The sequence below is a fragment of the Delphinapterus leucas genome, chromosome 2 (genome assembly GCF_059928025.1).
Source record: "Delphinapterus leucas isolate spDelLeu-1000000601 "Yukka" chromosome 2, BTC_Dleu_Yukka2, whole genome shotgun sequence".
In the NCBI taxonomy this organism is placed as follows: domain Eukaryota; kingdom Metazoa; phylum Chordata; class Mammalia; order Artiodactyla; family Monodontidae; genus Delphinapterus; species Delphinapterus leucas.
In genome coordinates this window covers 96,154,540-96,171,719 of record NC_143130.1, presented here as the reverse complement: position 1 = coordinate 96,171,719, position 17,180 = coordinate 96,154,540, and the positions used below count along the sequence as shown (strand labels likewise).

The 17,180-nt window shown below is 41.3% G+C and overlaps 1 protein-coding gene across 3 annotated transcripts in view; it reads right to left on the bottom strand.

Moving 5' to 3' along the window:
• VPS39 (VPS39 subunit of HOPS complex) overlaps nucleotides 1-17,180 on the bottom strand; it is a 46,489-nt gene that overhangs the window by 21,764 nt on the left and 7,545 nt on the right. The window contains exons 2-8 of one of the 3 annotated variants that reach the window (XM_022587379.2): nucleotides 16,977-17,042; nucleotides 9,163-9,227; nucleotides 8,812-8,854; nucleotides 7,490-7,584; nucleotides 6,463-6,561; nucleotides 5,922-6,014; nucleotides 3,577-3,760 (exon numbers count right to left, since the gene is read on the bottom strand). In XM_022587379.2, coding sequence (XP_022443087.1) covers nucleotides 3,577-3,760; nucleotides 5,922-6,014; nucleotides 6,463-6,561; nucleotides 7,490-7,584; nucleotides 8,812-8,854; nucleotides 9,163-9,227; nucleotides 16,977-17,042 — 645 coding nt within the window. Of the gene's footprint in view, nucleotides 1-3,576; nucleotides 3,761-5,921; nucleotides 6,015-6,462; nucleotides 6,562-7,489; nucleotides 7,585-8,811; nucleotides 8,855-9,162; nucleotides 9,228-15,301; nucleotides 16,758-16,976; nucleotides 17,043-17,180 lie in introns of those variants that run through there. The other 2 variants (XM_089904850.1, XM_022587380.2) reach the window with 2 other exon arrangements.

Genomic DNA, 17,180 nt, shown 5'->3' with positions numbered 1-17,180 from the left:
ATGAAAGGATGCTCAACATCACTAATCATTAGAGAAATGCAAATCAAAACCACAAAGAGGTATCACCTCACACTGGTCAGAATGGCCATCATCAAAAAGTCTACAAAAAATAAATGCTGGAGAGGGTGTGGAGAAAAGGGAACCCTCTTGCACTGTTGGTGGGAATGTAAATTAATACAGCCACTATGGAGAACAGTATGGAGGTTCCTTAAAAAAACTAAAAATAGAATTACCATATCACCCAGCAATCCCACTACTGGGCATATACCCTAAGAAAACCATAACTCAAAAAGAGACATATACTACAATGTTCACTGCAGCACTATTTACAATAGCCAGGATATGGAAGCAACGTAAGTGTCCATCGACAGACGAATGGATAAAGAAGATGTGGCACATATACACAATATTATTATTACTCAGCCATGAAAGGAAATGAAATTGAGTTATTTGTAGTGAGGTGGATGGACCTAGAGTCTGTCATACAGAGTGAAGTAAGTCAGAAAGAGAAAAACAAATACCGTATGCTAACACATATATACGGGATCTTAAAAAGAAAATGGCTCTGATGAACCTAGGGGAAGGACAGGAATAAAGATGCAGACATAGAGAATGGACTTGAGGACACGGGGAGGGGGAAGGGTAAGCTGGGACAAAGTAAGAGAGTTGCACTGACATATATACACTACCAAATGTAAAACAGATAGCTAGTGGGAAGCAGCCGCATAGCACAGGGAGATCAGCTCTGTGCTTTGTGACCACCTAGAGGTGTGGGATAGGGAGGGTGGGAGGGAGACGCAAGAGGGAGGGGATATGGGCATATATGTATACATATAGCTGATTCACTTTGTTATACAGCAGAAACTAACACAACATTGTAAAGCAATTATACTCCAATAAAGATGTAAAAAAAAAACAAAAAATGGTTAAGGTGATAGATTTTATGCTATGTGTTTTTTTAACTACAATTAAAAATAGAATTTTTTTAATTAGTAAAAAATGAACCACTAGATGGCATAATTATCATATAAAAATGTAACCTCAAAGAATATATTTATAAGAATAGTTTCTTAGTGTGACTAACTTGCTATAAATTTATTTTCCTCATTATTTATTTTCAGATAAAAAGTTTTTCATATTATATTCACAATTTATACTCTAAATGAATAGTACAATAAAATTTCAAAGCTAGAAGGGAACTCAGAAATGAGGAAAAACTAAGGCCTTAGTAATACCTTCATCAGTTTGAATGCTATTGTTGTTATTATGTTGATATTTTTCATCTTTCCAAAAAATAAAATTCAATAGCATGTTTTTTTTGTATTGAATTCTTTTTTTATGCTGACCTCATTTTAAGAAAGATAACTATGTAAAGTTTCTCTGTCCTTTTAAAATCTGGTCCACTTTAATAAGGTCTAATTCAATAAAAGAAGTAATCTATACTAGAAACCCTTTTGGTTGTCATGTCTTATCATTTGTTCAGTCTCCCCAAGTCTTTGACAACAGAGATGGTCTGGATCTCTCTGTGTCTTCAAACTTGGCAGACTGGCTGGTGTCCAGCAAGCATGTAATGAATGGCGGACAATGACAGTAATTCATCAATCAGCAAGCATTTAGTAAGAGGCTATGATGTTTCAGGCACTCTCAAAGTGGACCAAGACATAAGCCCAGAGCCCACAGAGCTCCTGCACGAGCAGAGGAGACAGACAACTCACTGCATCCAGTGGGACAGTGCAGCTAGCATGACGGAGAAACCTGAAAGGGCAGTGGAAGCACCAAGGGGGAAGTGACTAATTCTGCCTGTGGGTCAGAGCAGACTTCTGAGAGGAAGTGCCACTGAACGGGGGCCTTGTCATATGAGCAGCACGCTGCTGGGCAGACAAGAAAGGAAGAGGCAACAGCACAGATGAAGGCACAGGGATGGGGAGTCCTTTCAGAATGACTGGAGCCTGGGGGCAGTAGTGAAGAGGAGAGCAGAAATATAATGGAAGTCTATAAGAAGTTTAGTCTTCTTCCTGTCAGATGGTGTTCTTCCACCCTACCCAGGAAGAATGTCCCCTCCCTCCATGTGTTAAGGCACAAAAATGTTTTTGCGAAACACTGCCAAAGGGCCTGGGAACTAACAAAGGTCTTAAAACAGGGTCCCCACGCTGGGGAACCAGAAACCTACTTCCAGCATATTACACACAGCTTCACCTAGTCTACCAAGCCTCTTCTTCTAAAGGAAAACAAGGGTCCCTAGAACATCACGAAGCTTCTTGTGAAGCTCTTAACCACCCCCACCCATGGCAAACTTGTGAATATACATAATCTTGAGCCCTATAAAATACTGTCCTTTTGATTTATCTTCCTTCTGGTCTATTCATCTCTAATCACCACCTGAATAACCACCCAAGAACATGATGCTTTTATCAATTCTACCGTTTAGGAATCTAATGGCCTCTCAGACCTTCGAGTGGGCCTCTAACAACTGGCCCCATCCTCATTCCTCCATAATCCACACCACCTGTTTCAGTCAGGTCAGTCTCTGGAATGCCCTCTCACAAATCAGCATGTCTTCTGCATTTCTGCTCATTTTTCAAACTATTCTTTCTGCCTAAAATGAAAGAAATTTTTCTTTAAGCTAGAACCTGAACTCCTTGCCTGGTCTAGTGCAATCTTAATGGAACTTCTTACTGATTAATTGAACAATGAACTTCCCCTTTCTCAACTAGCAAGTCTCAACTCATCCGATTTAATGCCTTAAGCAGGGTCTTGTTTCATCTCTTTATGCAAGATGTAATCCTTGTTTCCCGAGCTAGAGCCCTTAAAGACAGCATGTCTGTATGCCTCTCCACAGCAGTAACTAAAATGCTTACTCTTCGGACTAAAAATGATTGCTGCCAACGTGGTGATATGCTTCCAGGCAATACCATCGCAGAGAGCTGGAAGCCTGAGGCAGGTGTAGGAGCAGAAACACCTGATGTGTAGGACAGACACACCTGAACACACTCTGTGCCTCTAAGCTACAAAAACAAGAGCAGCAATAACCACCACATCAAAAACCTTTTGATGCTGAGTTATACGGATTATAGGACGAAGTAAAAAATTTCCACTAATTTCCAAATGTAGTCTTTTTGGCAGAGACACAAACCATTAAAAAGAAGGTAAAAGAAAAGGAACTAAGAGGTAAAAATAGTAGTAGTAGATAATCACTTCCTAAAATGTACAATTCTGTTTACATTCTTCCCCCTCTGGGGCAAAACCCAACTTCCTACAAAAGCCAGAATATCCCTTTTGGTTTTTTTTTTTTGGCGGGGGGGGGGGGGCCACACCACGCAGCATGCGGGATTTTAGTTCCCTGACCAGGGATCAAACCTGTGCCCCCTGCAGTGGAAGTGCAGAGTCTTAACCACTGGACCGCCAGGGAAGTCCCCAGAATATCCCATTTTTAATAACCCTAAAACTCTTTTCTACTTACAAGAAGGGGAACTGAGAGTGAATGACACTGGAAACCACTGTCTGCTAAAGCTATGAATGGGGCTCCATTCTTCGAGGGTGGCCCAACGTGGGAAAGAGAAGCTATGGTGGTCTCACCCATGGCCACAGGGATGTCTGTCCAGTTCAGGGCACACTTCTGTGTGCAGATCCCCTCCTCATTGAGCACCACGGTGAGATCATCCTGACCCACAGCCACCTTTCCATCTGCCAGAGGTGCAACTAAGGGCTCCAGCTGTTTTCCTGTTGGAAATAGCTCTTTGTTGGACCCCTTTCCATCTACCTATAGGAAGACACAAAGTGAGTCACCCATCATTCTCCAGCCAGAGGCATGAACACACATGGCCCAGAAAAATCAAGTTAAAACCCCAAACCTACAGAAGCCAATAATATTCCTTATTTGGCATAAAGAAATATTATAGAGTCTGTTATGACAAATTTTGTCATCACAACGTTGAACCAGTTCTCTTTTTCTCTAACGTGGAGACAAGCATCTAGCCTGGCAACTAACAATGTCAATTGCTGGCGAGGATGCAAAGCAATTGGAACTCTCATATGATGCTGGTGAGAACACAAAATGGTATAGCCATTTTGTTTGTTGGCTTCTTATAAAGTTAAATATACACTTACCATGGGACCCAACAATCCCATTCCTAGGCATTTCCTCAGGAGAAATGAAAACCTGTGTTTACACAAAAATCTGTGTGCAAAAGTTTATAGCAGCTTTGTTTATAATGCATAAAAATTGTAAACAACTTTGTCCTTCAACTGATGAATGGATAACCAAACTGTAGTACATCCATACAATGGAATACTATTCAGTCATAAAAAAGAATATATTGACACACACACAACACAGTTGGATGTCAAATGCATTTACGCTAAGTGAAAGAAGCCAGGCTCAAAAGGCTACATACTGTATGGTCCCATTTATATGACATTCTGGAAAAGGCAAAACTATAAGAGATGAAGAACAGATCATTGGTTAACTAGAGGTTGGTGTGTGGAAGGAGGGCTGACTTCAAAGGGGCAGCATGAGGGAATTTCTTGGGATGATGGAACTCTTCCGAATCTTTTTCTTTTTTTTTTTTTGGCCACACGGCATGCAGCATCTTAGTTCCCTGACCAGGGATTGAACCTGTGCCCGCTGCAGTGGAGGCATAGAATCCTAACCACTGGACCGCCAGGGGAGTCCCCTGTTCTGACTCTTGATTGTGGTGGTGGTTATACAACTCTAGGCATCTGTCAAAACTCAGAACTGCACATCCAAAAGAACAAATTTTACTGTCTGCAAATAAATGAATACGTTTTGAATAACCTGGTCCTAAAGCAAGATTCCTCACCCTCAAAACACTCCACCCTCAAGAAGCTGACGGCAACACCTAAGGTAGTCAGAGGAATGAGAGCCCTCTTCCAACTTTTGGCTCTGTCCCCCGCCCCTCACAGACTCCTCTCAGGCACCTGTCTGCCTAGTGGCTATGCAGTCAGTTACACAGCAGTAACTCGCCTAGAAGCTTGCAATTCGGATCCTGATAAAATTAGGCTAGTCCAAGAATATAAACAGGGAACATATATATTAACCAGATAAACAATGAAGAGCTAACACAGCAGGGAGTAGGGAAGTGGGAGGTGGGGAGAAAGACCTCCAGGATTGTCAAGTCTGGATTATGAGAGGGGTATGAAGCTAAGGAATTTCTGTTATTCTATAAAATGAATGGTAAACCAACCTTTTTTACATACAGCCTGCATACTGGAGGGGAAAAAAACCAATGTCGTGGATATTTACCACTTAAGAGAAAAAGCAGGTTATAAAACAATGTGTATAACATGAGATTTTTGTAAATAGGGCAGATGCCCATTACCAAAATGTTAACAGTGATTATTTCTGAGTGGGAGAATTACGAATGACTTGCACTTCTTTTCTTTTCCTTATCTATATTTTCTTATTTTCTATAATAAACACATACGGCTTTTGAAATTTAAAAAAAAACAGTGAAAATAATTTTTACAACAAATATACTAAAAGATTTTGGGGGGCAGGAAACTCAAAGTCTTAAAAATACTTAAGTTAATACTAAAATTGGTATATAATTCCTCAGCACTGAAGCCTCAAGATAGCAGTCCATAATAATGCTACTGGACAGAGGCATGCAGCCCTAATTATCTAGCCCAATAACTAGATACAGGATATGGATAATTCATTATGTAGAGAACTGAGAGTTGACTCTGCCTGGCTTAAGATACACAGACATCTTATTTGTGAAAGATGTTTAGCGCATGAAAGATAACCAAACATAAAAACACAAACCCTGTTATGCCAAAAACTCTACTTAAGGCAGTCTCTTGACCTACAGTTCAGAAGCACATAATCATCTCTCCCAGGTAGACTCATAATCACCTTCCCCAAGGTAAACTGACGATACTTGCAAAATAGTAAATCTTACCCTTATTAGGTAGTAGTCTCTCTTGAAACCCACACAGATAGCATTTTCACACCATGCCATGGACTTGGGCACATCTGGTACACTAAAGTCTCCCTGGAGAAAGACAGCAAGAGTTCACTTGGAAAGATGTTAAAGGAAAACAACCATGACCTTCCTGTTATTCCACCCCCATTCTGCAAAATTACTCTCACCCTCATCTGAATACAATTCTCTTAGCATGAGGCCAGGAAACCACCCATAATAAAAATACAAGTCACCCATGAACTGGACAAGGTGCATTCGGAAAAGGTGAAAGCCCCCTTTGATATAAATGAATCTGTAGAGATGTAGAATTGTCCTACTCCTGCCTCTGAAGGCCAGGAGACTTTGACAAGTGGGCACAAGTAACTCATAGGTACTCCTAGCAGAGCATTCATCTGGGGAGAACATCAAGACTGGGCTCCTGAGCTTCACAGGAACTGAAAAGCAAGTCTTTCAAGCTGTGGGTCAACTTAGCAGCAGCTCTCACCCAACCCATGGACCAGGAAACAGTGGACTGTACCTGCAATTCATGAAATTCCCTGTCTTTCCAGAAATAGAGCTGCAGCTTCTTTTTCACAGCCACACACATCCGCAACACCTCCTCCCCAGTCTCTGTGTGCTGGGAAGAGACACCCAGAGCGAATGAGGATGTGCACACGATGACTCCAGAACTGACAACTATATTAGAGACTTTTCTACCTTGAAAAGGCTACTAATCTGAACATCCCTTGTCATACAAGGTCATGCTGCCATATGAGCCAAACCAAAGCACACCATTCTATCTAAGATGCGCTCAGAAACAACAGGCTGAGAAGCACTTCCTCCCCAAGGGCTGCCAGTCAGAGGCCCCGGTCCCAGCAAATGTCATGGGCCTTTATATTTAGAGAGGAAAACCTATATAACTGCTTCCTCCTTTTTTTCTTAAATGCTTCTTGCTCATGGCTGTCAATACCTGCAGGGGCAGGGATCAGCCTGTGTCAGTGACAGCAGGCCCACTTTCAATCCTTTAAAGGAGTAGGGGACGGAAATGCCTAAGCATACAACAAACGATGCAGCGTCAATATAGACCGTAAGTGCTAAAAAGTGATCAAAGCTGAGTAGAGGGGTGACGCAGATTTTGAAGAAGGTAAGGATGACGAATTGGCAAAAATCAGGAGAAATGTCTTTTCCGAATAACGAAAACTCCCTAAGGACAAAGACCACAACGATACGTTCAGAACAAGAGTCACTTTAATGCCCTAGAGCTATGTTCATGTACTGTTACAGTCATGATTTCCCACTAATGGTTTGTCCATGGCAAGCATTTTCGTCCTCGGTTAGCTGCCTCCTGAAATACAGCTGTCCGGTAGTGCACACACAGGGAATGCAAATGTTTCAACATTTTAAGGGGGAAATTCCTCTAATACAATCCAAAATCAAATATTCTCTTTGGAGTCTCTGCTGAGTTTGGATATCAATGTTATTCTTCCCATCTAATGGTAGGAATGATGTAGGAAAGGCTGCATTTATTAAAGCACAAAGCCAAATTTCATCTCGCCCACACTTACCTGGAGGTCACATGTGAACAGTGATGCTCCCTTTGCCTTGGAAACTGTAGTGATTTGTTGAAATGTCAATAGGTCATGGACATAAATATTATTTTCTGTTTGGAAGGAGGTAAGACACCCGTATAAATTCTCACAATTCTCTAGTATAGCCACCTTCAAGACACACACACACACACACACACACACACACACACAATAACTGTGTAACAACCAGAAGAACCAAATGGCAAATACTGGTTGAAAATGTACCTTCAGCTTCACTAACAATGACTTATTCTGGTCCATGACCAGTACGGAAACATTTAGGAAGTCACTTAGTCTTCTAAACTTGTATATTTTGTTCCTTTAAATTTGGGCTGGCTTGAATTAAAGAGCTCTTTCACTTCCAAAGAACACTCTTACACTCTGTCTTTTTCAAGTCTGGAAACTTGTGATGCAATATTTATACAAGAAATTCCTTTCAAAGCTACTCACATTAGGAGGCTCCAGTAAGAGAAAGGAAACCCCCTGTGGATTTTGTACAAACCCATGGCAAGGATTTCTTTTCTAGCAAAGCCAGCGCAATAATTTCACTTGGGCCTCTTAGCTAGTTTTAGTTAATTTAAATGTTTCTCTCTTGACTAGAAACTAAGTTTAAAATGATTCTACCATTTGGGCCCTGGGCTGAACAGTACAGAGCATGAGGCAAGTTTCTAGTTCTTCTGCTTGTCATGAAAAGGCCTCACTGGCCGCCTTCCATGAAACTATGGCTTTTCAAACAAAGCCTGGAATAGTCTGGCCCTGATCTCTCACCTGTCTCTTACCAGTCTCCACCATATACCCTAAGTCTGGCCAGATTTCAGGGCCTTTGCTTAAGCTGTTCCCTCTGCCTATAACACTCTGCCTACCCCTCTCTTCCTGTTGAAACCCTAGTCATCCACTGGACAATGCTGTCTCTCCCATTACTAAGATCCCACAACACTTTTTATAAATTTTCATTGTAACTTATCACACTGTAACATGAGTACTTTCTGTCATTTTGGTCTTCAAAACCAGAACCTAAGTTTCAAAGATAGAAACCATGTCTCATTCAACTTGGTATCCCCAATGCCTAGAGTAGGACTCAATAAATATTGAATGAATGAAGTGATACTTCTTGGAGAACAGAGCTCAAGATATGGGGATGCTGGTGCCTTTATTACCTGTGTACCCTGATGCATCTGGTTAGGAATGTGTCCGTTTCATTGCTAAGTAACAACTATCAAATTAACCATGAAAGGGTTAATCAGGTCATAGCTTTTGTTTCTTGACACATGAAATACAAATGCAACCCCTTTTCTTACCTAACAAGCTGACCAGAATCTTAAACTGGGAAACCACATGGATCTGGAAAATAGTAAATCATTAGACTCAAACACTTCTGACAAGGTTTAACAAATGTTCATTTTAACTGCAATACTAAAAAGGGACTAAAATGCCCGTATCAATGACAAGGATCTGACTTATGTGCAATCACAATTTCTGCTCGTGAAAGAGGATCTCAGGTACTTGATGGATGGACAGAGATCCCGGCATAAATGGGAGGACAAAGAGCAGAGGATCCAAAGATGAATAAATAATTTTACCAAAGTCCTAGCTTTGACGGGGTCTCATAGAAGTCAAATATTCTTGTAGCTACCACCATCACGGCCTACCTGCTGAATCTTTTTGGAGAAGTTCTTATTGGATTTCTCTAATGTCACTTCAAACCTGTTGCAACCTATGGGAAAGAAACAAACATTCACGTTTCCAAACACAGGGATACATATAAAAATAACTATGACAAAAAATGCTGGTCCATACTGCTCTCCTACATGAATTATAAAAAATTCCTTAAAGACTAGAAGTTGGAGATCTAAAATAGCCAGTTGTCTTTATTGAGTACAGTAAGTTGCTTTCAACTGCAATTTTAGAACAGAGGGTTTCATGCACCTTCACTTGGCATTAGCAGAAAGGACCACACCACATTTTACTGAAGCTGCAAGGTACTTATGAGGATTTTATCCTACATAATAGCACCTTGGCAAAGTATGTCACCAAAAGAGTGTAAAAAGTAACAGTCAAATATAGGAGCCCCAGCAATGAATCCCAGCCCAAAGCATCCTTAGACTGAGACAGACTAAATCCCAGCAGTTACCCTGTGTCCCGTATGACAGGACAGAGCGAACAACACCATCCCCAGAGCTAAAGCAATTTAATGCATCTACACTTACTGCCACTCTCAGGTGATGCTACCTCTGCTGACACTTGCTAAAAAGGGGAAGAAAGTTATAGACCATAAAAAACACATGAAGCCAGCCTTGCTGGGATGACCAAAACATTTAGGGTCAAAAGTCACCAGAGTCAAAAAGAGAATAATTATCACAATAATAACAGCTGCTATCATTAACTAAGCAATAGCTAAGTGCCAGGCTCTGGATTTTAAAATTTCTATGTGTTCTCTGTAACTTCACAACCACCTCCAGAAGTACGTATTATTATTCCAATTTCATATCTGAGGAACCTGACAGGTCAAGCAGTTAGGTAGCAGCCAGTGAGAGAAAGCCCAGAGGCAAACTCAGGGCTGACTTTACGTAAAGCCTGTGTGCTGAACCTGCACCCTGCCGCCTGCCTCCCAGCTTGGGGAGAGACTATGTACACGGCCGATCGCTCAAATCGATGGAGACTCTTTGAGGCAGCCACCAGGGCCCACACCACCAAAGCTGGTCTTACTTCCTCCACATGTCCCACAGAAGAGGAGATGAAGACAGGGCCCTGAAGTTCTGGGAGATTCAGAAACCTGCCCTGTATTATGCCATTACATTGCACAAGAAAAAAAAAAAGTCAGCCGTTACTGCTTGATAAAGAGTTCTGTATTTGAAAAGGACTTTATTACCTCTAACAATTCTCTTTATGAGCAGAATTATCTAGGGCAGAGATTCTCACACTTTTTGGCCTCAGGACCCCTTCATCTTAAAACTTACTGAGGACCAGAACTTTTACATGGATTATAGCTATCAATGCTTACCATTACAAATTAAAACTGAGGAATTTAAAAAATGTGTATTTAAAAAAAATTTTTTTTTTAATAAATTTATTTATTTTTGGCTTTTATGGGTCTTCTTTGCTGCTTGAGGGCTTTTCTCTAGTTGTGGCGGGCGGGGGCTACTCTTCGTTGAGGTGAGCAGGCTTCTCACTGCGGTGACTTCTCTTGTTGTGAAGCACGGGCTCTAGGCTCTCAGGCTTCAGTAGTTGTGGCACATGGGCTAAGTAGTTGTGGCTTGTGGGCTCTAGAGCACAGGCTCAGTAGTTGTGGCACACGGGCTTAGTTGCTCCGCGGCATGTGGGATCTTCCCAGACTAGGGCTCGAACCCGTGTCTCCTGCATTGGCAGGCGGATTCTTAACCACTGCACCACCAGGGAAGTTCCAAAACATGTATTAACTGACTTAAACATAACAGTAATAAGCTCATTACATATCAGTGTAAATAACATTTTTATGAATAATAACTATTTTTCCAAATTTAAAAGAAAAACATTGTTTTACACTTTTATAAATCTCTTTAATGTCTGGCTTAATAGAAGACCGCTGACTCTCACATCTGCTTCTGCATTTAATCTGTTTTGATATGTTGTTTGGTTGTGGTATATGACAAACATCTGTCCTCGTGTGGACATTTAGTTGGAAAAGAGAGGAATATTTTAACAGCTTTTTCAGATAATTGTGGATCTTCTTTGATGCTATACAAAAATTTGACAAATGGAGTTTCTTGCAATGTGGAATCTGAAACCTATTAATGAACTTTTCTGTAAAAGTCCATTGGTCTATCTTACACTTCAGATGGCTCTTTGATTCGTGCTTGGTTTAGAAATTTCATGCACTGGAAAATACTGGTTCACATAGTTACACAGATTTTCCAAATGTTGACACATTTTGTTATAGGGCTGAAAAACAATCATGCTCATTATCACCCCTCATCTCATCAGGAAAATCATAAGTATGGAGAAGCTGTCAAGCTCATGGGGATGGATACAATTTTTCCACAATTCTAATTTTCTCTTGAAAGCTCTATCTTTATCATTAGTAACAAACACTGCCAGTTGTCTTCTTTGAAGTGACAGACTCTCTTTGTTCCTTTGTGAGAAAACATCTACAAACACCCAAATGGTCTGAAAAACCGGTCTATCTGTTAGTCATTCTCTCAAGCAAAAATGATGCTCCATGAAATAAGTGGTCAGTTCAGCTCGTTGCTCCAACCATCACATAAGTACTTTTCCCCTGAGACAGCCACTGGGCTTTGTACCTTGCACACAGCTGAAGTGCTTCATGTGTACTTCCCATTGTATTACAGATTATTGAAAAGAGGTGTTCTCAAAGGTCAAGATAGAATAAAATTAATACTTTTTACTGCCCCACAAAGAATATTCTTGAGTGAAACTGGCTTAAAGAAAAAAAAAAAGCACTGTGAGCACATGCTGGGCAAAAATACAACTGCTTGGACAGTGTGGTGCCAACAAGACTGCCAACCACTGTCTTGAACTTGTTATGAGGGGCAGCAGTTTTAGCTGCCTTACTTGTGTACCGTCTGTGCAAATGTCAGTGAAAAAACAATCATGTTTTAGTGTTACTGTGAACTCAAGTTTCGACGTTGTGGCTCCTCTGAAAGGATTTTGGGGAACCTCCTGGGGTCTAGAAACTGTCGACTGGAAAAAAACGCACAACCTAAAAGTTGAGAATTATGTTTTATTCTGTAGACTTGCTAAGGACTTAAGCCAGAGAGGAGCCAGGATATATAGGAGTTCAGACAAAAAAAACAGGTAGTCAGACATCAAAAGATTACTGCTATGTAAGAAAATCAGACTTCTCAAGTTTCTATGTATGGGAGGATGCAAGAGTCTGGGCTCACTGAAATCATTCCTTTGATATGCACCTTAACTATCTAGGGCCAGCATCCTGTTTTTCTCCCTCCTGAATACCCTCAGGGCGCACAGTCTGAGGCTGCAGTGGCTGCCTGATGGCTTGAGGGCCACATCCTTTGTTTACTGATATGGCAGGTGACATTTTTCCTCCACAAGACCAAACTTTGAGAACCACTGCTCTAGGGTGAGGCATCACTGAAGTAAACACAAAGTTGTTAAGATCTTAGATAAGAAGTAAGAAGGAATCTAACTCCTCTGTTTAAGAGTAGACTGAAGTCTCTGAGTAGATTGAAGCCTAGAGACGTTTGTGAACTCACAGGAAGGGGATGGCTCAGGTCAGATCAGAGTCCAGGTCCCCTTAACCCCAGTCTTTCCATGACATCTCACTACCCGCTCTCTCCCTTCCCTCAGAAAGTTAGTCTGGTCGTAGCCTTACTGAGGTTTTGATAGGGACAGAGCAAAGGGACAAAGTAGGAAATTAAATAGTCAATCCCACTAGGGGACTGTAAGTAAAGAAAAAAGTATGGGAGACCCCTGTAAGTTAATGACCACTTAAGAAAGCTGGTTTATTTAACTGCAAAACCAAGCAGGCTTGCTTAGCAACAAAACCATGCAACAGAAGCATGAGACATGCTCCAAAACAATAAAACAATGGTGGCATGAGACACACATCCTTCCCAGTGAGCTCAGTAAGTTATTGATTCCTAGAACATGCTCCTCTGCACGCACTAAAAACAAAAATATAAGGAAAAGGTGACATTATACTGAAACCTGAGATGATGTGCCATTTTTAGCATATGTTACTACCTTTTTGCTCATTTCCATTGCACCATGACAGTCCTGGCTTGACCATGTAGGGATAAGAAAATTCCTTTGCCTGACGTAGAGGAGGAACTGATGACAGAAGCATGACACCTACTCTAGAATGAGGAAGAAGGTGGTCTTTTCCCCCTCCCCACTTTTCCTTTGATTATAAAACTGTAGCCCACTAAGTTCTCGGGGCATGGCACCCTCTCGCCCACCCGCTTATAAGCCTCACAAGTATCCTATTCTAATAAATCACTTCTTATCTATCACTTTGCCTCTCAATGAATTCTTTCTGCGCTGAGACATAAAGAACTGGAGCTCCTCGGAGCCTCCCAAAATGCTATCTAGTGGTTTCAGTTCGGAATATCTCAAATTTAGAAACCCAGTTAGTTCTATGGCTGATTCATGGAGGCCCAGGTCTACTTCTGGCCCATAAACAGACTAGAGCTGGTCCAGAACTGAACTGTTCTCTAGGGGTATAGGGAGAAGTGAAGTCTCTGATCAGTTTGATTTCCTAATTATCTAAGGTAGGTTAATATTGCTATTCAAGTTACCTGTGGGGAAACTGAGGAAGATTAACTAACTTGTCAAAGGTTACATGGTGAATTGGTCACAGGGCAAGAACAGTTGGCACCAGGGTTCCAAGTCACATTAACATTAATATTACCAGTTTGAGTCTATACTATGTTGAAAAGTTTATTCTTATAGTTTGGTTTTCAATTCCTTAATACAGAAATGATATAGTAAACAAGTTACTTTATCAGAGTATTTAGTATTTGATGGCACAAAGAACTGATTATCTCTTGGGATAAGAATATTAGGCTCTTTTTTTTTTTTTTTTTTTTGCGGTACGCGGGCCTCTCACTGCTGTGGCCTCTCCCACCGCCGCGTAGCGCAGGCTCCGGACGCGCAGGCTCAGCGGCCATGGCTCACGGGCCCAACCGCTCCGCGGCATGTGGGATCCTCCCGGACCGGGGCACGAACCCGCATCCCCTAGCATCGGCAGGCGGACTCTCAACCACTGCGCCACCAGGGAAGCCCTATGAGGCTCTCTTTATCTCCCTGCTTTGCACGTCATCTGAGCCCGCAGTAGGCAGTCAAAACACAGTTGTTGAAAGCTGAATAAAACCAAAGGCAGGCTTAATTTTTAAATTACAGACTGGGTCAATGTCACAGAATACAAATATTCTGGCTCTGAGAACTAAAATTTAAAGCAAGGGCCAGCAAAGTACTGCCTGGGGTCAAATCCAGTCCTCCGCCTGTTTTTGTAAATCACCCTTTACTGGTCCACAGCCACACCCGTTCATTTACATGCTGTCTACGGCTGCTCTTTTGCTACAGTAGCCGAGTACAGTAGTCATGACAGAGATGTTGTGACCTGCAAAGCCTAAAACATTTACTATTTGTGTAAGTCAATAAGGTAGAGGGTACCTGGAGAAAGAGAACCAGTCATGGTTTTCTTGATATAAGAGAAGCCATTTTTGGCCTAAGCCATTTTGTGAGCTAAGCCTGGCCACAATGCTTGTCCTTGGACAGATCTCAGTAATAATGATCTTAAGGGAACAAAAGAGCAAGAGAAGTAACAATAGCAAAGATAAAAAATCAGGTGAAAAGACTCCCAGTTCTGTTTCAGTGGTAAAGATTAGCCTCGCTTTCTTGAGATTTTGCAGAATTTAACCCCCTCTAAGGTGCTCAACCACCAGACCAACTGGAACCTAAGGGATGATGATGTTGACCTTTTCAGACCCTCAGTCACTTCACTCAGCTAACGCTTGGACTCTCAACTATCCAAGGCCATTCATGAATATGCATGGACCCTTAGCTCAAAAACTTCCCCAACTTTGCTGTTTGGGGAGACAGTGCTTTGGGCAAGATCCCTAGTGTTTTCCTTACTTGCTGCAAGTAATAAATCCCTCCTTCTCCCACTCTCTGCCTTGGTTGTGTCTTTTGGCTCAACACCCACTAAGAGGCAAACCCAGTTTTCAGGTAACATTTAGTCCTTTTTTTGGAACAAGTTGGCTGACTCCTGATTTAAAGGAAAGTTGAAAAACTTAGAAATGAAATACAGTAAGTCCCCTACGTACGAACCTTCCAAGTTGCGAACTTTCGAAGATGCGACTGCGTGTTCCATCAACATCAGGCGTGAGTGAAATTGCAGCTTGACCTCCGATTGTGTTAGCTGGCTACCTAAGCTAACTTTGTTGGACACCGAGGCTAACTTTGCTGGACTTACGAACGGGCTGTCAGAATGGAACTCGTTCGTATGTAGGGGACTTACTGTAAACCCTGTTTTGATCTTCTGGTTTCTCTTCTTACCCCACCACAGAACCTGACCAGGTACCTTCCTCCCTCCCTATTGCACCGGTGAAGGGTAGCAGAATATGCCACCCCAAAATATGCTACTCTGGCACAAGGATTATTTTGAGTTGAAGGTAACTGAGAAGAAGCAGATACAAGAAAAGCTCTCTGCTCTCCACCATCTGCCAAAGAGCCAGGCACAAATTTACAAAGGTGCCTCCCATCTCCTCTCTATCAAGGACAATATTTAATCAATTTAGAGACAACTCGAGACCCATATCAGCCCACAGACTGCACCAGAGGAATCTACATAACAAACATCTCTAATTAGTTCCCCCATATATTTGCCTTCCCATAATTTGCCACTGTAGAAACTCAAAGTCCTTTTCCTTTGTCTTGTTGCTTCTCTGATTTACAGGTCCCCATACAATCAACCTAAGATGGGTAGAGTTAAAAAGAATTTTTTCCTCCTTTACACCAGTAAGATACTCTTTTTTTCCCAATATGTTACCCTTGCTACAGGTTCCAAAGAGAAGGTTCTATTTCCACACTTACATTAAGCTATTGACTATGATAAGTTATATATTAGGTTGAAAGCTATGAAATTTTGTTTTTTCTAATATAGCCAAATAATGACAATTTAATACGGTTCAACCGACTCTGGCATTAATAGCTGACTTCTATACTCTGTAGCTCCAGGGTATAATATCCAAACACATCAATTTTCCACAGAGAACACAAATAAAATTAGGAAAAGGGAGCAAGGTACTTTTTTCCCCGTTAGAGGGCACTCTAACAGAATAAACGTCAAATACTTTTAGTTATTCTACATTTTTACTGACAAAGAAATATTTGATTAAAGTTTTAGTTTTCAAAGTCCTTGCATCTGACCCCAACAATTTTGTGAGATGCTTTATGGAAGAGGAAACTGACATTGGAAAGGACCTACTCATAGTCACGTGACTGGGGAGAAGTAAAACCTGACTCAAGCCCAGGTCCCCTCTGTCCTAGTCCACCCCGCAGAAGTTTAACAAGATCTTTAACATCAATGGCTCTTAATTTTTTTTTCCTACTACCATACCATTTACATGAGAATTTTACTCCCATTGTAATATTTCTTATTTCTGGTATGAGTCTCCAAGAAGTGAGAAGGGAAAAAACATCTAGCCTCACCTCCCAGATGGGGGTAGGGAAATACAGTCTGAAGAAAAGAGAAAACCCTGGAGATTCTCACAAGTTTCTCCCCACTTTTCCACTGCACTACCGCCAACCCGCAATCACTCTTTTAACGGTCCAGTTTTAGTATATGTGCTGCTGAAGCAAGCACTCTTTTAATGGTCCAGGAATCACTGATTTTACAGTGTATACATATATATATATATATATATATATATATATATATACTTTTTTTTTTCACATGAGCAGTAAGCCACCTCGTACTTTGTTCTGAAAAGCTGCCACTTACCAACATCCTTCCGAATCCTATAGAGAAGAAGATGACCTTGTTTCGTTCCAACAAGCAGCCATTCCTCTGGAAAAGAAAAGGACCATCAGGTTTAGTAAGACCCTATTTCTTTAGCTGGAGCTTATAATCAGAAATCAAAGGGTTGAGAAAATGAGTTGCTTTTGATAGTAGGTGTTTTGCAAAACTAAGGAATGTTTATATTCA